This window comes from Larus michahellis, chromosome W (genome assembly GCF_964199755.1).
Source record: "Larus michahellis chromosome W, bLarMic1.1, whole genome shotgun sequence".
NCBI lineage: Eukaryota > Metazoa > Chordata > Aves > Charadriiformes > Laridae > Larus > Larus michahellis.
Window position 1 is genome coordinate 1,512,940 of NC_133929.1, and position 27,202 is coordinate 1,540,141.

The 27,202-nt window shown below is 43.4% G+C and overlaps 1 protein-coding gene across 8 annotated transcripts in view; it reads left to right on the forward strand.

Moving 5' to 3' along the window:
• LOC141735448 (zinc finger protein 462-like) overlaps window positions 1-27,202 on the forward strand; it is a 103,739-nt gene that overhangs the window by 53,340 nt on the left and 23,197 nt on the right. For all 8 annotated transcript variants that reach the window (XM_074568253.1, XM_074568251.1, XM_074568254.1 and 5 more), the window contains 4 exons: window positions 4,713-4,904; window positions 17,044-17,305; window positions 20,438-20,574; window positions 25,312-25,535. In XM_074568253.1, coding sequence (XP_074424354.1) covers window positions 4,713-4,904; window positions 17,044-17,305; window positions 20,438-20,574; window positions 25,312-25,535 — 815 coding nt within the window. The remainder of the gene's footprint in view (window positions 1-4,712; window positions 4,905-17,043; window positions 17,306-20,437; window positions 20,575-25,311; window positions 25,536-27,202) is intronic.

A 27,202-nucleotide genomic window follows, 5' to 3' on the forward strand; every position in this document is an offset into this window, starting at 1 on the left:
TTGCCATGCCTCTCCTTTGGGACATCCTCTCACTCTTTCTCTCTGGATCGACCTCTCTGGTGTGCTCTTTGTGTCTCTCTCTCTCGGATACCCTCTTTCTCTCTCTGGGTCTCATTCTGGGTCTACCTGCCCCTGTCTTTTTCTCTCTGGGTTGACCTCTGTGTGTCTTTCTCTCTTGGTTGCCCCACACACACTTCTGGGCTGACATCTCTCTCTCTCCCTCCCCCTCCCTCTCTCTCCTCCCCTCTCCTCCACCCTGTCTCTCTGTGGGTCTCTTGCTTCTTCTCTCTCTGGGTTGCCACACCACCACCCCTGTGTTGTGCTCACTCTCCCTCCCTTTGGTTCACGCCCATCCCTTTCTCTCTTCTCTTCTTGACAGACCTCTCTCCCTGTCCCACAATCTCTCTCTTCCTCTGGAATTCCCCCTCTCTCTTTTTCTGGGTTGAGCTGCCCCTCTCTCACTCTTTCTGGGTCGTGCACACTCATTCTCTTTGAGTTGCCCCCTATGTATGGGTGGTCACCTACTCCAGGCAGCGGTCTTTTTTTCTCTCTCTGGATCGCTTTCTCTGGGCTACACTTTCTCTCTCGCTGGGTCATCCTCACCATCTCTCTCTCTGGGTCAGGCTCTCTTTCTCACCGAGTCATGTGCATTCTCCCTTTCTGGTTTACACTGTCTCTCTCTCCGTGGGTCATGCTCTCTCAGTCACACTAGTGCTCTCTGAATCACACACACACCTGACTCACACACTCTTTCTCTATGGGCCATTTTTTCTCTGTCTGTCACACACACTCTCTCTCTGGGTCAGTCCCCCACCCCCTCCACCCTGCTGAGTTATGCTGTCTCCCCCCTCTAGGTCACACTCCCCCCCCATGTTCACTCTGTCTCAGTGTCTGTGGGTGACACTCTTGGTCACATTCTCTATCTCTGTGTCACTTTCTCTCTGGGTCATGCGCTGTGTCTTTCTGGGTCACACACTCTCTGTCTCTCTCTCGGTCGCACTCTCTCTCTCTGGGTCACGCTCACTTTATATCTTTCTTTGGGTTACACTCTATCTGGTTCATGCTATCTCCCCCTCTGGGCCATGATTACATTCTCTCTGAGTCACACTTGCTCTCTGTCTCTCTTGGTCACACTCACTTTCTCTGTGTCATACTCTCTGTCTGTGTCATGCACTCTCTCTCTTTGGGTCACATGCTTTCTCTGCCTCTTTGGATCATGTGCTCTTTCTTTCTCCCTCTCTGAGTGTCTCTCTCTCTGGGTCACGCGTGGTCTCTGGGTCAGTCACATGTTCTTTCACTGTTTCTTTGTCACGCACACTCTTTCAGAGCACGTGCTCTCTATCTGTCTCACATAAACTCTGCATTGGGTTCAAGCTGTGTCTTGGTCAGATGCTTGCTCGCTCATTGAGTTCAGAACACTCTCCCTCTTTGTAGCGCTCTCTCTTTCTCTGGGTCTCCCTTTTCCTCATTTGTTTCCAGTAAGTTCTTTAACAATATATCCTATTGTATAATAACCTTGTGGATCTTTTTCATCAGTCTTCCAGTAATACAGTGTTTCTGTGTCTTTCATTTGTTAAAAGTTTTTTTTTCTCTCTCTCTTGTAGATATTCTGTTATTTTATTTATACTTAGAGATGTGCATCATGCCTGTACATTTGTTTAAAGTGCCTTGTCAGTTGCAAAAATCCAGGTGTCTTTCACTCAGTTTCCTCATGCCCATTATCTTTTGGGGAGTGGTCAAACTCCATTTATTATAAAATGCATTCTTGCATAATAGCTAGAACTGTTAAGGGATGTTAGGAGCAGCTGCCTGTTCCAACAGTTCCAGCCCAGAACTTCGTCCTGCCTGGCCACTGGGACTAGTGGCTAGTCCAACTTGAAGTTTGCTAGCGAATACACACACACACCCCCACGCACACTCAGTTTGGGGAAGCCTGGCACCAGGCACATGGGCTGTGATCCACAGTCCCGCTCCAGCCACTGGCACAGAGCCTCTCACTCCCCTCACTCATACCAGTCCCTCCCAGTAGCTGCTTGTCAAGACACACACTATTCCTGCCCCAGTGGCTGGGAAGTTAAGGTGCTGCATGTGTATTGGGGCAATCCCAAACACAAATACAGGCTGGGCAGAGAATGGATTGAGAACAGCCCTGAGGAGAAGGACTTGGGGGTGCTGGTGGACAAGAAGCTCAACATGAGCCGGCAATGCGCGCTCGCAGCCCAGAAAGCCAACCGCATCCTGGGCTGCATCAAAAGAAGTATGGCCAACAGGTCAAGGGAGGTGATTCTACCCCTCTACTCTGCTCTGGTGAGACCCCACCTGGAGTACTGAGTCCAGCTCTGGGACCCCCAACATAAGAAGGACATGGACCTGTTGGAGCAGGTCCAGAGGAGGGCCACGAAGATGATCAGAGGGATGGAGCACCTTTCCTATGAAGACAGGCTGAGAGAGTTGGGGTTGTTCAGCCTGGAGAAGAGAAGGCTCCGGGGAGACCTTATAGCAGCCTTCCAGTACCTAAAGGGGACCTATAGGAAAGCTGGAGACGGACTTTTTATAAGGGCATGTAGTGATAGGACGAGGGGTAATGGTTTTAAACTGGAAGAAGGGAGATTTAGATGAGATATTAGGAAGAAATTCTTTACTGTGAGGGTGGTGAGGCACTGAAACATATTGCCCAGGGAAGCTGTGGATCCCCCATCCCTGGAAGTGTTCGAGGCCAGGTTGGATGGGGCTTTGAGCAGCCTGGTCTAGTGGGAGGTGTCCCTGTCCATGGCAGGGGGGTTGGAACTGGATGATCTTTAAGGTCCCTTCCAACCCAAACCATTCTATGATTCTGTGTTTTCACTCTGAATCAGACTGTAACCTAGAGTTTTTGCCCAGAGTCTAAATCATCTGGGACATGATGCTTTAGCTACATCTCAGCTGTTGAGATAGTCCCATGGAAAAATTTTGAAGATACACTTATTTCAAAATAATAAGATGCAAAACTAGCAGTGGAAAATTTCTTAACTTTTCTGTGAAGTCACACTAATGAAAACTATAGCGTTGCCTCTGAAACCAAATGCATTTTCACAAGGTGCTGTCCACCTGAACTATTCTTGATAAATAGGGAATATATTTACTAGCTGTCTTCTAATTTCTTAATTTATAGTAGTCTTCAATTTTCTTTAATTTCTTATTGTGATTTTATGTTAAAAGTCAACAGGTGCCTGCCAGGAGTCACTTATATTCACCAAATTTTGGGGGTTTATATCTTTTTGTTCCTAGTTCATCCTTTCACATTAATCAGTCCAGCATACACGCTTTATGAAAATCATTTTCTTTATTTTTGTAAACTGATGATACCTCTGTGGCAATAATATTCAGATGCAGAATGCAATCTGAAAAGAAACCATGTGACATTTTGTTTCACCATTTCAGACTCTGATCCTTTTCAGATACACCAATGTGGGTTTCTAAGAGTCTGTATTTTGTCCCTGTGATTAACATAGGAGTTTTGTGGTGGGTGTGTGTGTGTGTGGGGGTATTTTCATGTAGAATGACTGCTAATCTCTTTATGTGCTTGTTATGACTGGCTGTGATACTTTTTTTTCTCTTGTTCTCTTTTTGTTCACTTATTTTTGATGTTTGAAACAATTCTGTTCTAGAACCTTGTTTGTTAAATTTGTTGAGAAATGGAAAACATTTTTCTGCCTCTCTCATAACCAGAGCTCTCATCCTTCCATTAGTGTTTGTGAATGTTTCACTCTTGTATTAGTTTTGTCATTTTATGTACAACTTGCATGTAGAGTCAATGTAGCCCTTTTACCTGGAAGCAGCGCTTCCAGAGCAATTACTTGCCACGCATATCACATCACTTACATTGGACATTTCACTTTTTATTTCAGGTGCCTTCATGCTTAACACAGAACAAGTCTTGTTTTGGGAATTTGTTTCCTGTTGTATTCTGTCTTTATGACTTGGAATGTATTTGGAACCAAATTCACTATTGTTCATTATTTCTCTTCTTTCACTTCTTTTAATATTTTTCCATAATATGCTTTCCCATAGCCCCATAAATACATACTGCTCTTGGTACTGCCATGTCCACTTCTTGTAGTAAACCAACCTTGACTTGGTTACTAGTTCTATGGAGCTCATTTCTGCCTGGAGGCAGGTTTCATATAAGGAAAATGGGATCCTACTCGAATTAAGTGCGGGGGGAGGCAGTGGGCAGTTTGTTTGTTGTTTAGGGTTTTTTTTAATTTTGGGTTTGTTTTTTTTTTTTAAGAACCTTAGTTAACATTTTATAGTTTCCTCCTGTTTTCTTTAGTTATGATTCTGGATGTGTTGCATGGAAAAACACAGAGGACTTCACCCCTGCTTTCCTCCCAAAGAAATTTGGAAATGCTATTTTCATCCAAGATTCTGTTTTCTTCTTATACCATGCAACACAAGTATGCTAAGAGTCTGGTCTTTGTTTTCTGGCATCAGTCATTTAACAAGGATCTAGAGCTGTCAGAAAACAAAACTTTGGACCCAAAGTGGGTATCTGTACCTGCAGTCTTCAGACTGTTTCAACAGAGAGACGCACATAGTTTGTTCTCTTTGGAGTAAGTCTCACACTGAAGGAGGCCATAGGAATTTTACTGATGAGTTCAGCAGGAAAAGAATGAGGATCACATTTTGTTTCTTTTGTGAACTGATGACTTGCCTGTATTTTGCTCACCCAGGTGAACATGCCTACAAATGTTCTTCCTGCACATTTTCCACCATGACAATCAGCCAGCTGAAAGAGCATTCATTGAGAGTGCATGGGAAAGCACTGACACTACCAAGATCCCGTGTTGTCAGCCTCTCAGCCTCACTTGGCTACCACACCTCCAAGAAACACACTTCTGCTGAAGAGGTGGAGGACTCTAATGGTAAGAGGTGCCTCAGAGCAAGAAATTAATTGTCTAAAATACTACTTAATGTTTTTATTTAAAACAAAAATTAAGGCAGCAATTAAGAAAAATCCAAAGTTGCATGAAAAGCAAGAATAAAGGTGGTGTTCTAGTACTTGACCTGCAGTCAAATCTCAACAGTTTATTCTTTACCAACTTATACTGCCAATGGTTGGCCTTTGGAATAAGTCAAGCTGACCATACTTTTCAGCAAAGATAGTTGCTGTTACAAAGGAAGCAAATAGCAGAACAGCTGTGGCTTTGAAAAATAGTTTTGTGCTCAGCATAAAAGTAGCTATATTTGGTGCAAATTTGCAGAAGAATTGTAGGAAAATGTATTGGGATTACGTGGCAAGGTTTTAGTAGAGGGTGGCTTCTGTGAGAAGAGACCAGGGGCTGATCCTATGCCAGACAGAGCCAGTTTCAGCTGGCTCCAAAATGGACCCAAAGCTGAGCCCATCAGCGACGCTGGTGGTGCCTCTGTGATAATATATTTAAGAAAGGGTAAAAAACACTGCGCAGCAGCTGTGAGAGAGAGAAGTGTGAAAAATATGAGAGAAACAACCCTGCAGACACCAAAGTCAGTGAAGAAGGAGGGGGAGGAGGTGCTCCAGGCACCAGAGCAGAGATTCCCCTGCAGCCCATGGTGAAGACCATGGTGAAGCAGGTTGTCCCCTGCAGCCCATGGAGGTCCAAGGCGGAGCAGATATCCAACCTGCAGCCCATGGATAAGACCACACCACAGCAGGTGGATATGCCCTGAAGGAAGCCAACTGAAGTGCATCTACACCAATGCACACAGCATGGGCAAGAAACAAGAGGAGTTGGAAGCCTTTGTGCAGCTGTAAAACTATGATATAGTTGCCGTCACGGAAACATGGTGGGATGACTCGCATGACTGGAGTGCTGCAATGGATGGCTATAAACTCTTCAGAAGGGCTAGGCAAGGAAGGAGAGGTGGTGGGTTAGACCTGTATGTTAGGGAGTGTTTTGACTCTCTAGAGGTTGACGATGGTGACGAAAGGGTCAAGTGTTTATGTGTAAGAATCAGGGGAAAGGCCAACAAGGCTGCTATCATGGTGGAAGTCTGTTACAGACCACCCAACCAGGATGAAGAGGCAGATGAAATATTCTATAAGCAGTCAGGAGAAGTCTCACAATCGCTAGCCCTTGTCCTCATGGGGGACTTCAACTTACCAGATGTCTGCCGGAAATACAATACAGCTGAGAGGGAACAGTCTAGGAGGTTCCTGGGGTGTGTGGAAGATAACTTCCTGGCACAACTGGTGAGTGAGCCAACTAGGGCGGCCGGTCACAAGTGGTGTTCCCCAGGGCTCGGTATTGGGGACAGTTCTGTTTAATATCTTTATCAATGATCTGGATGAGGGGATCGAGTGCACCCTCAGTAAGTTTGCAGACGACACCAAGTTGGGCAGGAGTGTTGATCTGCTTGAGGGTAGAAAGGCTTTGCAGAGGAATCTGGACAGGCTGAATCGATGGGCGAAGCCAATGGTATGAGGTTCAACAAAGCCAAGTGCCGGGTCCTGCACTTGGGTCACAACAACCCCATGCAGTGCTACAAGCTTGGGGAAGAGTCTCTGGAGAGCTGCCTGGCAGAAAAGGACCTGGGGGCGTTGGTCGACAGCTGGCTAAATATGAGCCAGCAGTGTGCCCAGGTGTTCAAGAAGGCCAACAGCATCCTGGCCTGTATCAGGAATAGTGTGGTGAGCAGGACTAGGGAAGTGATCGTCCTCCTGTACTGGGCACTGGTGAGGCCCCACCTCGAGTACTGTGTCCAGTTTTGGGCCCCTCACCACAAGAAAGACATTGAGGTGCTGGAGCATGTCCAGAGAAGGGCAACAAAGCTGGTGAGGGGTCTGGAGAACAAGTGTCATGTGGAGCGGCTGAGGGAGCTGGGGTTGTTTAGCCTGGAGAAAAGGAGGCTGAGGGGAGACCTTCTCGCTCTCTACAACTCCCTGAAAGGAGGTTGTAGTGAGGTGGGTATCGGTCTCTTCTCCCAAGTAACAGGCAATAGGACAAGAGGAAACGGCCTCGAGTTGCGCCAGGAGAAGTTTAGACTGGATATTAGGAAAAACTTTTACACTGAAAGAGTTATTAAGCATTGGAACAGGCTGCCCAGGGAAGTGGTTGAGGCACCATCCCTGGAGGTATTTAAAAGACAGGTAGACATAGTGCTTAGAGATATGGTTTAGTGATGGTTTTTGTCAGAGTTAGGTTGATGGTTGGACTAGATTATCTGAAAGGTCCCTTCCAACCTAGGCAATTATATGATTCTCGGAAGGCACCCTGCTGGACCTGTTGATTGCAAACAGAGAAGGACTTGTGGGTGATATGATGGTTGGAGGCTGTCTTGGCCACCGCGATCATGAAATGATAGAGTTTTCAATTCTCAGAGAAGTAAGGAGGGGAGTTAGCAGAACTGTTATCTTCTACTTCAAGAGGACAGACTTTGGCCTGTTTAGGGACATGGTTGACAGAGTCCCTTGGGAAGCAGTCCTGAAGGGCAAAGTAGTGCAGGAAGGTTGGACGTTCTTCAAGAAGTAAACCTTAAAGGCACAGGATCAGGCTATCCCCATGTGCCGAAAGACAAGCCGGCAGGAAGAAGACCATCGTGGCTGAACAGATAGCTTTGGCTGGAACTCAGGAAAAAAAAGGAGAGTTTATGACCTTTGGAACAAGGGGCAGGCAACTCAGGAACTCAGGAGGACTACAAAGATGTCATGAGGTTATGCAGGGAGAAAATTAGATGGGCCAAAGCCCAACTAGAACTTAATCTGGCTACTGCTGTAAAAGACAGTAAAAAATGTTTCTATAACTACAAGAGCAACAAAAAGAGGGTGAAGGAGAATCTCCATCCTTTACTGGATGTAGGGGGAAACATAGCGACAAAGGTTGAGGAAAAGGCTGAGGTACTTAATGCCTTTTTTGCTTCAGTCTTTAATAGTAAGACCAGTTGTTCTTGGGGTACCCAGCCCCCTGAACTGGAAGACAGGAATGTGGAGCAGCATGAAGCCCCCATAATCCAAGGGGAAATGGTTAGTGACCTGATACACCACTTAGACACACACAAGTCTATGGGGCTGGATGGGATCCAGCTAAGGATACTGAGGGAGGTGGCAGAACTGCTCACCAAGCCGCTTTCCATCATTTATCAGCAGTCCTTGCTAACTGGGGAGGTCCCAGTTTACTGGATGTTAGCAAATGTGATGACCATCTACAAGAAGGGCCGCAAGGAGGATCCAGGGAACTACAGGCCTGTCAGTCTGATCTTGGTGCCGGGGAAGGTTATGGAGCAGATCATCTTGAGTGTCATCACATGGCACATACAGGACACCCAGGTGATCGGGCCCAGTCAGCATGGGTTTATGAAAGGCAGGTCCTGCTTGACTAACCCGACCTCCTTCTATGACAAGGTCACCCCCTCAGTGGATGAAGGAAAAGCTGTGGATGTTGTTTACCTGGACTTTAGTAAAGCCTCTGACACAGTTTCCCACAGCATTCTCCTGGAGAAACTGGTTGCTCATGGCTTGGACGGGCATACTCTTTGCTGGGTAAAAAACTGTCTGGGTGGCCAGGCCCAAAGAGTGATGCTGAGTGGAGTTAAATCCAGTTGGCAGCCAGTCACAAGTGGTGTTCCCCGGGGCTCAGTATTGGGGACAGTTCTGTTTAATGATCTGGACAAGGGGATCAAGTATACCCTCAGTAAGTTTGCTGATGACACCAAGTTAGGCTGGAGTGTCAATCTACTTGAGGGTAGGAAGGCTCTTCAGAGGGATCTGGACAGGCTGGGTCAATGGGCCGAAGCCAATGGTATGAGGTTCAACAAGGCCAAGTGCTGGGTCCTGCACTTGGGTCGCAACAATGCCATACAACGCTACAAGCTTGGGGAAGAGTGTCTGGAGAGCTGCCTGGCAGAAAAGGACCTGGGGGCGTTGGTCGACAGCTGGCTGAATATGAGCCAGTAGTGTGCCCAGGTGTCCAAGGCGGCCAACAGCATCCTGGCTTGTATCAGAAATAGCACGGCCAGCAGGACTAGGGATGCGTTTGTCCCCCTGTACTCGGCACTGGTGAGGCCCCACCTCGAGTACTGTGTCCAGTTTTGGGCCCCTCACTACAAAAAAGACAGTAAGGTGCTGGAACGTGTCCAAAGAAGAGCAATGAAGCTGGTGAGGGGTCTAGAGCACAAGTCTTATGAGGAGCAGCTGAAGGAGCTGGGATTGATTCAAGAGCGACAGGGAACTGCTGGAGAGGGTGCAGCAGAGAGCTACCAAGATGATTAGGGGATTGGAACACCTCTCTTATGAAGAAAGACTGAGGGATTTGGGTCTCTTCAGTCTGGAAAAAAGACGGCTGAGGGGGGATCTTGTCTACACTTATACTTAAAGGATGGGTGTCAGGAGGATGGGGTCAGGCTCTTTTCAGGTGTGCCTGGGGACAGGACAAGGGGTAATGGGCACAAACTTGAGCATAGGAAGTTCCACCTAAACATGAGGAGGAACTTCTTTACTTTGAGGGTGGCAGAGCACTGGAACAGGCTGCCCAGAGAGGTGGTGGAGACTCCAACTCTGGAGACATTCAAAACCCTCCTGGACACGTTCCTGTGCAACCTGCTCTGGGTGACCCTGCTCTGGCAGGGGGGGTTGGACTAGATGATTTCCAGAGGTCCCTTCCAACCCCATGATTCTATGATTCTATGATTGTTCAGCCTGGAGAAAAGGAGGCTGAGGGGAGACCTTCTCACTCTCTACAACTACCTGAAAGGAGGTACTTCCCTGATAGAAATTATAGGATAAGAGGAAATGGCCTCAAGTTGCGTCAGGGGAGGTTTAGATTGGATATTAGGAAAAAAATTCTTCACCGAAAGGGTTATTAAGCATTGGAACAGGCTGCCCAGGGAAGTTGTTGAGTCACCATTCCTGGAGGTATTTAAAAGACATGTAGATATGGCACTTAGTGACATGGTTTAGTGGTGGACCTGGCAGTGTTAGGTTAATGGTTGGACTGAATGATCTTAAAGGTCTTTTCCAACCTAAATTATTCTATGAAAACATTCCAAAACAGCCTTGATAAGACTTCTTACAATGCATATTCAATAAGACTTTTAAATTCATCTTTTAAATGTGAATTGTATTCAAGGGGCTTATTTTCTTTCTATTGTGATTACTCTCTTTTTTTTTTTTGAGTGTAAAAACAGTCAGGACATAACACTCTTTTCCATTACAGCTTCTTTGCATCATCCTAGCAATATAAAGTGTCTTTAGTAGAAATCAGAATTAGGTTCAAATTTGGTTTCAAATGTGCACCTATTAGAACTTCTTTATACAGTATGGTTCCCTAAGCTTGCTCTTCAACGTTATGTCACATCATTATGAATCTTGTTCTGTTCTCTATCCTCCCTTTTCCCCGTTTAGTTTAATGCTAGAATGTTCTAGGTCAGTGATATGTGACATAAAATGAACAAATGTGTATAGTCTTGGCAGACTTTGTATGACACTCCAGTTTTTCCCCTTCCCACTCTCCAAGCTGTTTCCACTCATGACTATATGGTTCCCCACCACTGTATGAGAAGGTAATTTTGAGTCCCATTGAATTTCAATAGTGACTATGCTCCTAAATCTCATAGACTACTATTAAATCTCTGCACCCTTAGCATTATCTTATTTATTTTTAAAATTATTATTATTTGTACAGTCCTACTTGCTTTTGGACATATTTCGTGTGTTTTGGTGTGGTCCTGCATCTTGATTTGTCTTCACGAGCATATTTTTATCAAAAGAGGAAACCTTTTGTCTTCTGCTTTTTTTCTTTATATTTCTCTGACATTCGTTTTTGTGATTATCTGTTTATGTGAATCCATGCATACTACATTAAGTAGCATTCCACATATTTTCCTTTCAGTCTCTTTAGGACTTCTTGTGACAGAGCTGTAATGCCCTGGGTTTCTACTTGATATTACATTCCCATTTTTCCCCAAGAGGTTTTAAATACTCATTGAGATTTTGTGTGCTCACTCCATGTTTGCTCTGAAGTCAGGAGTTAAACGTCTCCTTGATGAGTTTATTTTGTCATATAGATGCTGATCTATCTGACTCTGATGTTCTAGTACAGATTTACCAGGAAAGTGTGATGTTTTCAAATTTATCTGCCTTACTCCCTGTGGTCATTGAGATATTTCTTCATTAGTACTTTGCAGATATAATATGCTTACTTTTCAGTGCACTCAAAACAGCAAGTCTATTGCTTTTCTTAAAGTAATTTTTTCCCTTCATCCCCAACTCTGATTTTGCAAGTATTTATATACTTGTATTAGATTTGTCTAGTTATGGGGGCGGGTGTTAAATACTTTTTTCCCCCCTCTAATTTTTCAACTACTTCTCTGTTTCTAATACTTAAACGTTTACATGTATTGTTCTGATTTGTTCTTATTGCTTGTTTTAGGTGGGTTGCTTTTAGCGTTTAGCTGTTGCGTCCATGTCCAATGATGTCTCTTAAAGTATCTACAAATAGCTAGAGCATAATTTGACTTCCAAATAAGTTTTATCTAACTGAATGAGAACCTTAATTTTAAATATTTTTTCCTTATGGAAGTATCACGGTCTCTCTACTGTTAAGACTCTGACACACATTTCATAGTTTCTATGTAGCATATAAAACTTGAATGTTCATTTTGCTTTAGCAGGGGGGTCTCTTTATAAATTTTTCCCTGTGTATGAACCTATGGTATCCAGGTGTGTATGAAACCAACATTTTGTGTGTTCCATTGTAGCGGAGACCATGAGTTCCTTTCATATGTAGGCTCTTTTGAAAGAGATGATGACTTTCAGCAGAGTTGGCAGACATTTTGTGTGAGTCATTGTGCCTATACGCTGGATAAATTTTTCAGAATGGCAAAATTGCTTTTTAGGCACTTGTGGAAATATTCACTCTCTCCACCCCTTACTGAGTCACTAAGACTTCCTTTGGCTTTCCAGTAAGCATACCAGCAAACTGCTGTAATTCATTGTTGCAGTTCGAGACTGAATTGACAGTGTGGAGACTAAATGGGCTCAGATACCAAAAGACATTTAGTTGCAGATATAATTAATGTTAACAAGTGATACGACTTCCCTGTTCCATGGGAGGGACAACATAGTCCAGGAGAGAAGCTGGGTGGATCAGCATAATGATTTCTAACATGACCTCCCTGTTCCACAGGGGAGACAGCATGATCCTGCATGAACCAGTTGGATGGGTCAGTGTAGCAGATCCAGCTGCACAATATGCAGTCTGGGTGCAGGGCTGGGGGTCCCCACTGTTTGCTCTCAGGTGCTCCTAAGGCCTCTTGTGGGGTCTCTGTCAGGTCTCTCCCTGAGCAATTGCACACCATGTCAGTTATAGGATTGAGTAGAGAATACCTGATTCCAATTGGCTGAAATTCCTGCAGTTCCTAACAATTGGCTGTTGCCTCGCTGTAACTCACTGTCTGCCCATCTGGAAGGGCAATGGTGCACATGTGAACAGTCAGTTATATTGCTTTCCGTTCAGAGAGCCTTTGGGGTATGAGAACACTATTGTATTCAGATGCTGAAGTTTTTTAGGTCCATAGCACAGGCAGGAATTTAACATCTTGCTAATCTTGTTCCTCTTTCTGTACAGGTAATATGTAGGTAAGTTTTATAATTAAAATTTAAGTAATGAGATTTGCAGCCTCCCTGATGCTATTCCGTGTTTTTCTGCTTCATTTATGGCTAATTTTGCCTCTTGGCATGGCTATGGGTACCCTTTCTTTTACTTAAGACTGTGCCGTGGTATTAGCTTGTACATTTTTGAAATGGCCCACTAAGTTCCTCATATTCATTCTATGTAAAATTCTTTATAAAACCAGATCTCAGTGGTATTCCTTTTCTTTAGCAATCAGGACCAAGTATTCCATTTTTTCCTCCTTATGACAGGTTGTGGTGAGTTAACCTTGGCTGGCCACCAGGTGCCCACAAAGCTGCTTTCTCACTCCTCCTCCTCAACAGGCAGGGGGAGAAAATATGATGAAAAAGCTCGTAGGTTGTGATAAGGAAAGGGAGATCCTTCACCAATTACCCTCATGGGCAAAACAAAATATATTTGGGGAAGATGGATTTAATTTATTGACAATTACAAATAGAGTAGGATAGTGAGAAACAAAGACAAAACTAAAAACAGCTTCCCCCCATCCTTCCCTTCTTCCTAGGCTCAACTTCACTCCTTCATTCCTGACTCTTCTACCTTCTCCCCCCACCCCTGAACGTTGCAGGGGGAATGGGGGTTGCCATCAATTCATAATGCTTTGTCTCTGCTGCTCCTTCCTCGTCATGATGTTCCCCTGCTCCAGCGTGGGGTCGTTCCCACAGGCTACAGTTCTTTATGAATTGTTCCAGCATATGTCCTTTCCACAGGGTACAGTCCTTCAGGAATGGACTGCTTTAGCATGGGTCCTTTTCCGCTGTGCAGCTTTCCAGCCACTCTTCCCCAAGCCTGTAGTGTTGCATGGGGGTGTTATGACCCAAGTGCAGGACCTGGAACTTAGTCTTGTTGAACCTCATACAGTTGGCCTAGGCCCATCCATCCAGAGCTTTTCTACCCTCAAGCAGATCAACACTCCCACCTAACTTGATGTCATCTGCAAACTTACTGAGGGTGCACTTGATTGCCTCATCCAGATCACTAATAAAGATATTAAACAGAACTGTCCCCAATACTGAGCCCCGGGGAACACCACTTGTGACTGGCTGCCAACTGGATTTAACTCCACTCACCATCACTCTTTGGGCCTGGCCACCCAGACAGTTTTTTACCCAGCAAAGAGTATGCCCGTCCAAGCCATGAGCAACCCGTTTCTCCAGGAGAATGCTGTGGGAAACAGTGTCAGAGGCTTTACTAAAGTCCAGGTAAACAACATCCACAGCTTTTCCTTCATCCACTGAGGGGGTGACCTTGTCATAGAAGGAGGTCGGGTTAGTCAAGCAGGACCTGCCTTTCATAAACCCATGCTGACTGGGCCCGATCACCTGGGTGTCCTGTATGTGCCATGTGATGACACTCAAGATGATCTGCTCCATAACCTTCCCCAGCACCGAGGTCAGACTGACAGGCCTGTAGTTCCCCAGATCCTCCTTCTGAAAACTGAAAACACAATACAAAAATAAGTTACACTTAGCAATATATACCAATTGCAGTACACAGTTCAATCACAATACCAATGTGATTCCCATTACTGGTCTCTATAATGCGACCACCATCATGACAATGGATGTCCCCAGTTACCAGGAAGGAATATGTGGGTTAAAGCCAGCTCAAGCCTGTTGCTCTCTTTGACATTCTTTTCCTAGTTGTTTAATTTTTATATTTTATGTTGGGATGAGCCCTGTATTCACTCCCTCTGTGCCAAACTGGCTAATTAAGGGAGACAATCACACCCTTTTAATGAACTGAGGAGAAACATTTAGGGTCCAGTCCTGTTCAATATATTCATCAATGACCTGGATGAAGGGATAGAGGGCACCCTCAGCAAGTTCGCTGATGACACAAAACTGGGAGGGGTGGCTGACACACCAGAAGGCTGTGCCACCATAAATAAAGACCTGGACAGGCTGGAGAGTTGGGCAGAGGAACCTTATGAAATTCAACAAGGGCAAGTGTAGGGTGCTGCACCTGGGGAGGAATAACCTCATGCACCAGGACAGGTTGGGGGCTGACCTGCTGGAGAGCAGCTCGGTGGAAAGAGACCTGGGAGTCCTGGTGGACAACAAGTTGACCATGAGCCAGCAATGTGCCCTTGTGGCCAAGAAGGCCAATGGCATCCTGGGGTGCATCAAGAAGAGTGTGGCAAGCAGGTGGAGGGAGGTCATCCTCCCCCTCTACTCTGCCCTGGTGAGGCCACAACTGGAGTACTGTGTCCAGTTCTGGGCTCCCCGGTTCAAGAAGGACAGGGAACTGCTGGAGAGGGTGCAGCAAAGGGCTACCAAGATGATGAGGGGACTGGAACACCTCTCCTATGAAGAAAGGCTGAGGGATTTGGGTCTCTTCAGTCTGGAAAAAAGACAACTGAGGGGGATCTTGTCTACACTTATACTTAAAGGATGGGTGTCAGGAGGATGGGGTCAGGCTCTTTTCAGGTGTGCCTGGGGACAGGACAAGGGGTAATGGGCACAAACTTGAGCATAGGAAGTTCCACCTAAACATGAGGAGGCACTTCTTTACTTTGAGGGTGGCAGAGCCCTGCCACAGGCTGCCCAGAGAGGTGGTGGAGTGTCCATCTCTGGAGACATTCAAAACCCTCCTGGACGCATTCCTGTGCAACCTGCTCTAGGTGACCCTGCTCTGGCAGGGGGGTTGGACTAGATGATCTCCAGAGGTTCCTTCCAACCCCTACCATTCTGTGATCCCGTGATTCTGTGATTCCAGATCCAGCCCATGACAGTTCCTGGTGTCGCCCACATTCTCTGCTAATTATTGTCATGGACAAAACAGTTTAAAGTTGAGGAATTTTGCTTGTATTAATTTATTGCCAATCAGCACAAACCTCCCATCGCTGATTTGGGCATTGAGAAAAAAAGAAGACAATTAGACAAACAAATAAACACCTATCCTCTCCCCTCCCCAGTCTCATCTTCCCTTATTTTCACAAGTGACACTCAGTCTGTCAAAAATTCCTCTAATAAGGAAATGGGTGGTGTAGAAGGTAGAGGTGATATGTGTAACGGTTTCTGCCTTGTGTGCCTGCTCCAGCATGGGTTGCCCTCAGGCTGCATTCCCTTCCAGAGGTGTATGTACCACCCACACACACAAAGTGCCTCTTCAGCCACCACTGGCTGCCTGTGTATTTCTTAAATATGTTTGAGCAGGAGTGCCATGTTCCTCTTTATTGGATAAAATTTTGGTGTGAAGTGTGTTTTTTTCTTTCCCACAGTTGCTTTCCTTTGCCTCATGGCAAGCTGGAAGCAGCTGTGAGTGACACAGGGCCTTAAGATTTGACCTGATAGAAATCATTGTGAGCCGTCTGTGGTGAGCAAACCTGATGTAGAAGTAATGAGAACAAAGAGGATAAATATATTGTGATCCGGTTTGTGCTCAGGCAACTCAGAGAGAAGAAACAAAAAAAAATTTGAATCAATTTACCAGAAGCTTTCATGTCTCTGCTGTACACCTGATGATGAAGCTGAGGAGTCTGGAGACATTTTCCTCCCTATGTTTTGTTTTTGTTTGGTATTTTTTGTTGTTGCTGTTGGTTTGGGTTTCATTTCTAAAGCATATATAACTTATCTCTATGGTAGTGTGAAAAGAAAGCAACCATTTTACTTTCTTGAAGACAGATGAAGTCCACACACTGAGTGCTGTACAAGTCTATTTGCCTTTTGTTTCTCTTTACTAATTGGTTAGAATGGATGGTATTAATTTCCAACAAGTATGCGTTTTAGAGAATTCATACATCTACAGCCTCAGGGAATTATACTTTGGAAATGAATCACCTATCAAAATGGGAGGTGGCTGATACACTTTGTGTTCTGACTTTTTTTTTTTTAAATCATCTTTTGTTTTCCTTTTCAAAAAGCTTAAGAAAAGAGCCTTTTGTTATCTTTTCAGTAATGTCACACTGAAATTCACCTGTGCTTTTTCTGCTTTCATTTGTACCATTCATGGGGAGTTGTGGATTATATGGGACAAAGTAGCTGAATTCCTAACTTCCACATTCAAATCAATGTATTGGGAAACTTCCAAGACTCCCCTCCATTTTTTTTAATAAAGTATTCTAGTTTTCAGTGTGTGTGCTGAAACATATCCAGTCTGTGTTTTTTTAAATATCATTAAAATGGTGTGACAGCCTTCTGTTGGGTTATATTGTATCCATTTCCTTTTTCTTTCTGTCTTTAATAGGTTACTCATATATTTATCCCTCCCCAGATCAGATTTAAAAAGCCTAATCTCAACCGACCACCTTTTACATTGTAGAATACAAATTGGGTTAGATGAAGAAATGGTAATCCTCTTATCTCTTCAGAAGGCTGCCTGCTGGAACAGGACTGAAATCTTTTTAAATTTCATTGATCCACCTGGAATGACAACTTCTCTCTCTCTTTCTTTATAGACTCTTCATACTCAGAACCTCCTGATGTTCAGCAACAGTTGAACCACTACCAGTCTGCAGCTCTGGCCATGAACAGTAACATCAGCCGAATCCCACTTTCTGGGAGTGCTGCGGGAGTGGAAAAAACAGAAACTATCCTTAACTGTGAATTTTGTGAATTCTCCTCGGGTTACATACAGAGCATTCGACGTCATTACCGTGACAAGCATGGAGGGAAGAAACTGTTCAAGTGCAAAGATTGTTCCTTTTATACAGGCTTTAAGTAAGTATTGGGCAAAATAAATAAACTGAACTTCTAATGGGATTTTTTTTAGTGCTTCAAAAGACTTCTGAAATCTTTGTGAGAACTGGCTGTAGCTAAGACCAACGGTGACCAGGGAGAAAAACATAGGAAATGCCATACCAGATCACAGCAGCATCCATGTAATTATTTTTCTTCATTCCTACAACAGCCTGTACCATCTGTTGAAGAGAAAAGCACTTGCAGTAGGCGGTACTCACTACAGTAAATAGTACAAGGAGTGGGGGTTTTCCCCCCTCACAATTTGTAATTAGATGCTGGTCCTCACCATCAAGTATGAGGAGTATAAGGCATATTTTTGGAACAATTAGCATGAAGCATGGGGCAGTCAAATGTTCTAGGTAGGTTACAGAATTTCTATTCCCTCTATGAAGAAAGCTCTCATAATACCAATACCCCCACCCCAATTTATCTGGCTGAAATATAAAGCATACTCCAAAGCATCTGATAGCATATAGAAACAATTCAACAAATCCAATTAAACATTGCAAAATTTAAAGTTTCAGGTGCGTGTGTTTAGCCATGTTCCCTAAGGAGAAAAAGATTTATGCAGTTGTGCTGTTTCTGAGTTTCCTTCTGATATTTTGAACCCTCAGTCATAACCCCCTTAGCTGACATTCAAGGTCTCAAAGCTATTATGTCCTTAGGAGCTTTGTGAAAATAGATCATGTGGTTGGGTAAAGGACAGAGGTTCTGTTGAAGAATTATGCTCAACCTTTCCTATTAGAATCACAGAATCATAGAATATCCTGATTCGGAAGGGATCCACGAGGATCATTGAGTCCAACTCCTGACTCCACACAGGGCAACCTAAAAGTTCAACCATATATCTAAGAGTGTTGTCCAAATGCTTCTTGAACACTGGTGGGCTTGGGGCCATGGCCACTTCCCTGGGCAGCTTGTTCCAGTGCTTGACCACCCTCTCAGTGAAGAACTTTTTCCTAATATCCAATCTGAACTTCCCCTGACTCAGCTTTAAGCCCTCGCGTCCTATCACCAGACACCAGCGAGAAGAAATCAGCACCTCCCTCTCTGCTCCCCTTCATGAGGAAGTTGTAGACAGCAATGAGGTCACCCTTCAGTCTCCTCTTCTCTAAGCTGAACAAATCTAGTATCCTCACCCTCTCCTCATAAGTCATGCCCTCTAGTCCTTTCACCATCTTTGTTGCCCTCCTTTGGACACATTTAAATATTTTTATATTATTCTTATATTGTGGACTCCAAAACTACACACAGTACTCGAGGTGAGGCTGCACCAATGCTGAGTATAGTGGGACAATCACTTCTTTCAACTGGTTAGCTGTATTGTGCTTAATGCACCCCAGGATACAGTTGTCCCTTTTGGCTGCCAGGGCACGTTGTTGACTCATATTGAGCTTACTATCAACCAAAACCCCCAGATCCCTTTCTGCAGGGCTGCACTCCAGCCTCTTATCTCCCAATCTATACATACATGCAGGATTACACTGTCCCAGGTGCAGAATCTGGCATTTGTCCTTGTTAAATTTCATATGGTTGGTGATTGCCCAGCACTCTAATCTATCAAGATCTCTTTGTGAGGTCTCGCTACCCTCAAGGGAATCAACAGCTCCTCCTAATTTAGTATTGCTGGTAAACTAACTTAGTGTGCACTCAACTCCCGTGTCCAGGTCATTTATAAAAACACTGAGGAGAACTGGCTCTAAAATTGAGCCCTGGGGAACTCCACCATTGTATTGTATACATGTCTAGCTGTATGCTGGACATTAGACATGAGAGACCACATAGAAGAGCAGCTTCAAGTTATACATCCATAAGAGATCAGGCTTTGTTGCTTCAGCTCCTTGCCAGTTACATGGCATAACTTGCTGTTTAATTCCAGATTACTATTACTATTGCTGCTCCAGATTATTATTTGTTTTAAGCATTTCCAACTCTTGACAGGTCTAATGTATCTTTTCACATTTTCCTATTGCCCTTTTCTCCTACCAGGATTAAACAAAATTGCCTTAAATCAAGCTGTAATTACATATTTTCATAGTTACATAAAGAGAGTTGTGTTCTTTATTGTGGTGTCTCAAACTTTCTGGGATTAAGTCTTTCCTCCTTAAATGTACAACGTACACACGTGAGCTCTCTTTAAAAAAAAACATTTCCAGTCACCACAGAGAAATAAACACACAAAAGCATCCACTGAAGATGATAAAAACTTACCTATTGGCTTCAATGACCATTGGATCAGGCTCAAAGCCAGTTGTGTTTATAAGTTGTTTTGCATTCAAGCTAACAGACTTGGAGAACTTTCAAAGGGCCTTTAAGTTCTGTAATTTAATGCAGCCAGCAGCTTTGGTCTTGCAAGTTTTAGCACTACCCCAGGAAAAAAAATGCCTAATTCCCCTAAGTTTACAAACACCTCTCATTTTATTACTTGACCTTGTGGCTTGATAGATGCATAGTTAATTTCCTCTGCATGTATGTCTCTTGTATTTTTTAAGTTTGCAGCTAATGGTATGAGATTTGTTGTGCAAAAGTACTGTTCATTTGTGGAGTCTTGCATTTTCAGGTCCTCATAATTGAGGCTTTCAAACTTATCAACTTGGTGTCAAATTTACTGTTAGATGCAAGACTATTTCATATCTTGACTGAACATTTCAGCTGTTGTGGGGCTAGTCCTACAAAAAGAGTTGTTGAGGATTTTTATTTTTTTTACATCAGAAATAAGTTTTTTTCACCCTTCAAAGTCTAGGACAGTTGAAAGGATTTTACTCAACTTGCTAAAATGTCTCTCTGCCAAAGACAAGCAAATAACGAGCACAAAAGTTGGAAATACTTCTGCTATCTTAACTATAGCAATGTGACTATAGAGCAATCACTGCAAAAGAATATCTTGTGCAGAATGTGTATTCATTTACATAGGGATATGAGCCTGCAAATACCTATGCTCATGTGATATCCATTTGAGCAATCCTGCTGAAATGCCATGTGGCTTTGCGAAGAGAAGGCTGAATGATATCTGTACCATTTTATACAACGCTTCTGTAATAGAGCTGTGACACTTCAGTGTTCCATACACACCTCTTCTGACTGCTTCCATGTCTCCGTCCCATTTCACAGATCTGCTTTTACTATGCACGTGGAAGCTGGACATTCGGCAGTTCCTGAGGAAGGACCCAAAGACCTTCGTTGTCCTCTTTGCCTATATCACACCAAATACAAATGTAACATGATTGATCATATAGTTCTGCACAGAGGTAAAGATGTCCCTGTATATAGATATCTGATATCTGACAAAGAGAATGCTGAACAGAACACTACTCTTTCAGATTGATCCATTAAGTTTTTTCTCTGTATGTGAGCTCAGATATGTTGAATAGATCAGGACTAAGTACATATTACTTCTTTTCTGTGAAATATAAAGTTTACCAATGTAGAAGTGGGACAGACTTAAAATTCTTTTTAAGCTTTTCTTCTAGAGAGGTCAACAGTCATCAAGTACCTTTTTAGCAAGAGTTAGACTAATTTACAACTCGGACCTAGGACAAGGTTGTCTCCAACGTGTTTCTAAAGTGCTTGCTATCATAAACACTCATTAAAGAGTTTTATAGGCCCCTGAGGGAAGGGCAAGGATTTTTCTCAGGCATGCAGCACCCCAACTAAAGGAATTAAGGTCCTTTCTTAAATTTTTTCTTTCTGGTGTATATATCCAGATTAAAACCTATTGTGCCTAATTGTGCCAGGTAAAGCAGAGGATTTTGATGGGGTTTAATGTGCACAGAAAGAAGGTGCTGCTGTGCAGACAGGACTGAGGGATGTTGCACAGTCTCAGATAGCCTTCCTTACTTGTAGCCATTTGGACTGATAAAACAAGGGCAGTATCAAGCTGTGATCTAAGCACATTTGTTCTCCAGGTAGAGGAAGCAGTACATTGTTATAAAGTCAGAAGATTGAAGGTTTTCATCCATTTTCTGTATTTTCTTCGCTCCTACCCTCCAGCAAAGTGAGAAAACAGTTATAGAGCTTTAACTTACATTATAGCTTTCAAAATGGTGGCATCCCAAGTCCCTGATTTGGCAGCATGCAGTTGAAATTAAGACTATTTGCCTCTTGGTGAATAGCTACAGAAGTTGATTCTTACCGAGCTACAACATTATTAAGTGTTATGGCCAGTAGGATGTTGCCAGTTTGCCACTGAGAGACTTTTATCATGTGTCACCTACTCTGCTCAATCAGTTCCTCAGAATGATTTAACTTTGATACATAGAATCATAGAAAGGACTTCTGGAGATCATCTGGTCCAACCATCTGTTGGAAGCAGGACCTTAGATTAGGTTATCCAGGGCCCCGTCAAGCCAAGTCTTGAATATTTCCAGCAAGGGAGGTTCCACCACTTCTCTGGATAACCTATTCCAATGTTTAATTGTTTTCATGGTGAAGGATTTTCTTATATCCAGATGGAATTGCCCCTGAAGCAACTTGTGCCCATTGCCTCTTGTCCTGTCACCACACATCTCTTCCCCCCAGTTTGGTGTCATCTGCAAGCTTGGTGAGGGTGTATTCAGTACTGTCATACAGATCATTTATAAAGATATTGAATAGTACCAGATCCAGAATCAACCTCTGAGGAACTCTACTCGCGACTAGCTGCCAGTGTGACTTTTCTTACCTCAAAAGGTGGTAGTCAATGTCTCAGTTTAGCCAGTTTTCTACTCATCCTGTGGTCCGTCTTTCCAGTCCAAATCTTGCCAGCTTGTCAACAAGGGTGTTGTTGGAGACCATGTCAAAGACCATGCTAAAAATCAAGGTAGACGATGTCCACAGTTCTCCTCTCATCCACTGAGCAAGTTATTTCATCATAGAAGGCAGTCCAGTTGGTCAAGCACAATATATTCTTTGTGGGCTGAAGTAGGGAGTGAATATGGAAATTACGAAGTCAGTAGCTACTTTGCAGGCAATGAGAAGAGATTTGGCTCTTGAATTCCTCTTGGCTTTCATAACAGGCAAATCTCGTGAGCTCTTCAAAGTTCCATGATGGAGACTGAACTCCTGCTCCATGCCCAGCAGAGCTGTTGGCCTTTCATTTAGTCCAGGCAGTGCAATTAGTTTTTATTATCCTTTCCAGCAAATTTTCCCATCGTGAAATGCCTTGATATTTTTCCAGCACTGAACGCAACCCACCAAGATCAATAGTAGGGCTCCTTGTTTATAATCCTCAAGGCATTTGTTTTTTAGTAATTATTTTACTTTTTTTTTCTTTATATAAATAATTGTTTTGTCCTTCCATTTCATTGAATTTTCATCTGTTTCTCTGGAATAGTAAACTTTCATATATAAGGGCTTTAGAGTGTTAACCTTTTTATTTTCCATGTTGTGAGCAAAACATATGCCTGCTTTGACTTTGCATACTATAAATATTTAGTGCATTAATTGCTTTTCTATTTAATCTCAGATCTGTATTACAAATAGCCCAAATGTTTCAGTCTAAAGCAGTGATTAAATTTATTCAGAGATGATGGGGTGGGGGGCAGAGGTCCCCTTAGTCCTTTTGCTAAACTGTTCCACAGCATGTCATCTTTTTATGGTGCATACATAGTAGCCTTTGTGGGCACTGCTGAACTTTAATGTAGTTTGTGTACAGAAGCCAAAGCTAAGTTCACAATTTCTGGATAGGATTCACCATTTGTTGCAATTTTGCCAGTTGCTCAGATACAAGTGTATAAATGAGTAGCCAAATACAGAGTATGGGGTGGGTGTGTGATGAGAGACAGCTATTAAAGTGGTCAGAGATTATTAGAGCATCACCTTGCTAAATATGATGTTTTAAATCCAAATCATTTTGCAATTTTTAAGTTGTTTGGATAAAGCTCACTGACATGAATACATGCACATTTAAATTTTAAGTCATTACTGTCATGGAGCAGCAAGGCCCAGCTGTTCCCCAAGGTCCAGGGAGAAGAGGAGGATAACATGGACAGTAGGGGTGGAGCCTTGCTGGCCAGGGCCCAGCCCCACAGTACCTGAGCAAGGTAAGCAGGGCAGACCCAGAGATAATGTCCAGGTTCTACCAAGAGTCCAGATTATCAGGCAAATTTGCAGCAATGATACAGATCCAAGGTCAAGCCAGGAAGTTAAACCACAGGTCAGAACCAGATCCAGTGATTGCCAAGCAGGACCATGGTGATAAGTCTGGGAAGTCAGTCTATGTTGTGTTGACAGTGATTTGGCAGGTGTAGGGGGGGTGATTGTTAGTGAGATAATGGGGTTTACTGATATGAATTAGGATGGTGCATTGCTCCAAAGTGCCCTGCTTACCATCCATACCTTACCATATGCTTACCATACCATCCCCTGCTTTAGTGTTTTTTAAAATGTGTCCTGTGCTAGAGAAAAATCTAATTTTCAAATGCTTTAAATAGTGTTTCTTTTTAAAAAACTTTTTGCTGGAACTTTTTTTACTTTTAAAAACAAGTTACCTTATTTCAGTGAATTCAATTGCACAGAGCTGTAAATACCTTTTAAAATATTCTTGTTATGCATTCAAAATCACAGCTTTAACTCCTGTTATCTCTTAGAGCATGTGCACCCCTGTCTCTTTTCCAACTTGACCCTGAATGGACACAACATGTTTTTGCAGCAACTTATTTTGCAACAAGTTTTCAGGGTCTCGCTCAGATATAGCTTTGGGGGGAACTTCCACATGTTAAAGTGCACAGAGAAAGTTTTGAGGTAGGAAAACTTCCATGTTCAAAATAAGGGGAGGACGGGGAGGAGAACAAACTGAGGAGGGTGGAATATTTAGATGGGCTGTGAAAAATTAGGCTCATGAGCAGTGAGGGTTATGCATTGGCCAAAGACAAATGGATAAATTCTGTAGTTCTTGCCTCCCTATAGAAATTATAAGAGATGTGTCAATGCACTCAAGTCCCCTACCCTTCATGTTTACCCTCTAAGAATCAGACCTGGGATTAATTTTGTTTGTTTGTTTAAAGATATCATTAATGACAATCTGCATGAGGAGGATAAAACTCTTCCTTTAATCTGCAGTCCACAAGGAATAATAGTATTACATTTCAGTGTTCTACTTCAAAAGGACAGTTGAGTAACAAAAGCTGTATTGAAGATCTGGTGACACCCTGCTGAAAGGTCAAATTTGGGATTTCCCCTGCGTGCACAGCTCAGAGAACCACAGTGAATGAATGTTGCACACATCAGGATTCTGGCTCTATAGAAAGACTGAAATTAATTGTGCTACCCTATTAAAAGTGTGTGTTTTGCATGAGAGGAAGGAAATAGAGAGTTTAATAACTCAGTGAGAGCATTTTCAATACATGCATAATCAGAATTGTGGAAAGCGTGAAATTAAGTATGTGTGGATTTTGAATCTTAACTATTAAAAAGCTGAGGGTGTATTAAAGTTTCTGCCTCCGGCTGATCTCTGCACAACCACCTTCAGGAGAAGATACTGCTGCACACAACCTCTCACTCCCACAGTGAGTAGCATTAAATGTCATGGTGAGAACACCAGCTCTGATCATCAGAAGCTGGGAGGGTGATGTATTGGGAATCACCCTACATGCTCCCTGTTTATTACAGTTCTAGCACCTTTTACTGGCTTCTGTCATGTATTGAACCAGAATGGAGCTTGGTCTGACTGATTTATGTCTGCTTTTATATTCTTAGGCTCTGCTACTCTCTCTCACAAATCTGCCCCAACACTCTGCCCCAAATTTCTTCTTCCCATCCTGTTCACCTAATGAGTGGTTACATTTGCAAGGACACCTGCATTTGTAATCATGTAGGATTAACTCTGTCTGTATAGAAAGGGAATTTTCTTTTATTTCTTTATTGGTCCAGATTTAGCTTGGTAGATGGATTGCATACACAAATAGCAGATCCTGTTTCTTGTGTGGGTGGTATGTTACAAGCTGTTGACACATTGCCTGATGGTTTTTATTTCTTAAAACTTAATAAACATTCCCCTCTCCCCACAGAAGAGCGTATTGTTCCCATTGAAGTTTGCCGTTCCAAACTGTCAAAATACTTGCAGGGAATTGTTTTCCGCTGTGATAAGTGTACCTTTACCTGCTCCAGTGATGAGAGTTTGCAGCAACACATAGAGAAGCACAATGAACTTAAACCTTACAAATGTCAACTCTGCTACTATGAGACCAAACACACAGAAGAGCTGGACGCTCATCTTCGAGATGAGCACAAGGTAACATCCAAAGGGATTTAATTTGTAACAATCTACTTCTTGCAAATGCTATATCTAGTTTATTTGCATGTCCATTCTAAATAGCCGACCCACATTTTTTTTCCAAAATTTGGAGGAGGCTCCTGTGCTGGACTTCAATTTCTCTCAAGGTCTATATTTTTTCAGAAATTCAAGATTGTGGGTTTCTAAAGCTGTTGAGATTGACCAGAATTCAGTGACTATTGAATGTAGAATATGATTATCTGAAAAAAGCATTTGTATATGTTGTGGGTTTTTTTTTTAACTTATGAAACAATGTTAAAGCTGTGTGATTCAGACACTCTTAAGACACAGGATCTTCCAAAGTGTAAGATTGCTCCAGCAACTTGGGCAAAGTGACATGCCATGCATATTTTAACACAAGTCAGTACATTCCAGTTTACATTTAACAGGGGAAAGACAGAAGTTTGTTATACTTACTGCTTAAGTTAAGGCTGCTTTGGTGTTTGCGTGGAACCTTCTGAGTGTAGACCTGATCCATACATGGAGAAGTCACTAGAAAGCTTTCCACAGACTTCTGTCTGCTTTGGATTTCTGTAGTTCTCAGCTGTGTTGCTGTGAGAGTAGCAAAATTCTAGAACTGAGGCATGTTTACAGAGTATATTTTTTGTGAGTTTGTGGGGAGGGAACTCATTGCATCCAACTATCAGGAGCTGAGCTGCCTGATTCTCACTAAAAACTTGTTCACGCTTTGTTGACTGAACAGCATTTCACACACACCCCCAAATTGACAAAATGAGTGTCAAAAGTACTATCAAAACTGACTGCATTTTAAAAATGAACACTGTGAACTTATATTGGCTTGGTATGCTTGTCTCCCTTTATTGCTCCTTTTTGCTACTTGAGAATCTTTCTACAGTTTAACTGGTATCTGAGATGTTGCACATCTCCCAGTGACCACAGCAAGGGTCCTAGGAGATCCAACAAGCACTATTCCCCACCCTTCTGAGTGCATCAGGCCACCCCGAGTGGTGCAGGGGATATGGGGAATAGGGCTTGCAGTCATTTCATAGCAGTTCCTCTCTGCCGCTCCTTCCTCCTCACGTTTTTCCTCAGCTCCAGCATAGGGTCCCTCCCACAGGGCACACAGTCCTTCACAAACTGCTCCAGCACGGGTCCTCTCCACAGGTTGCAGTTCCTGTCTGGAGAACCTGCTTCTGCATGGGCTCTCCATGGGCCACAGTTCCTTCAGGGAATATCCACCTGCTCCGGTGTGGTCCTCTCTATGGGCTGCAGGGGAATCTCTGCTCTGGTGCCTGGAGCACCTCCTACCCCTCCTTCTTCTATGGCCTTGGTGTCTGCAGGGTTGTTTCTCACACTTTTTTTTCCTCGCTCCTGACACTGCCGTGCAGTGCTTTACCCTTTCTTAAATATCTTATCATAGAGGCACCACTGGCTTCACTGACTGGCTCAACTTTAGCCAGCTGTGGGTCCATTTTGGAGCTTGCTAGAATTAGCTCTGTCTGGCACAGGGCAGCTCCTGATCTCTTCTTACAATATGTACTGTCTTAAGTTATATGCTTGTATTGGGTGGACGTGGCAAGGTTTTTGTATGGGGGGGGGCTGCAGGGAGGAAGGTATCGGGGGAAACAACAGAGAACCCACACCAGGGCAGCTATTCCCCCATT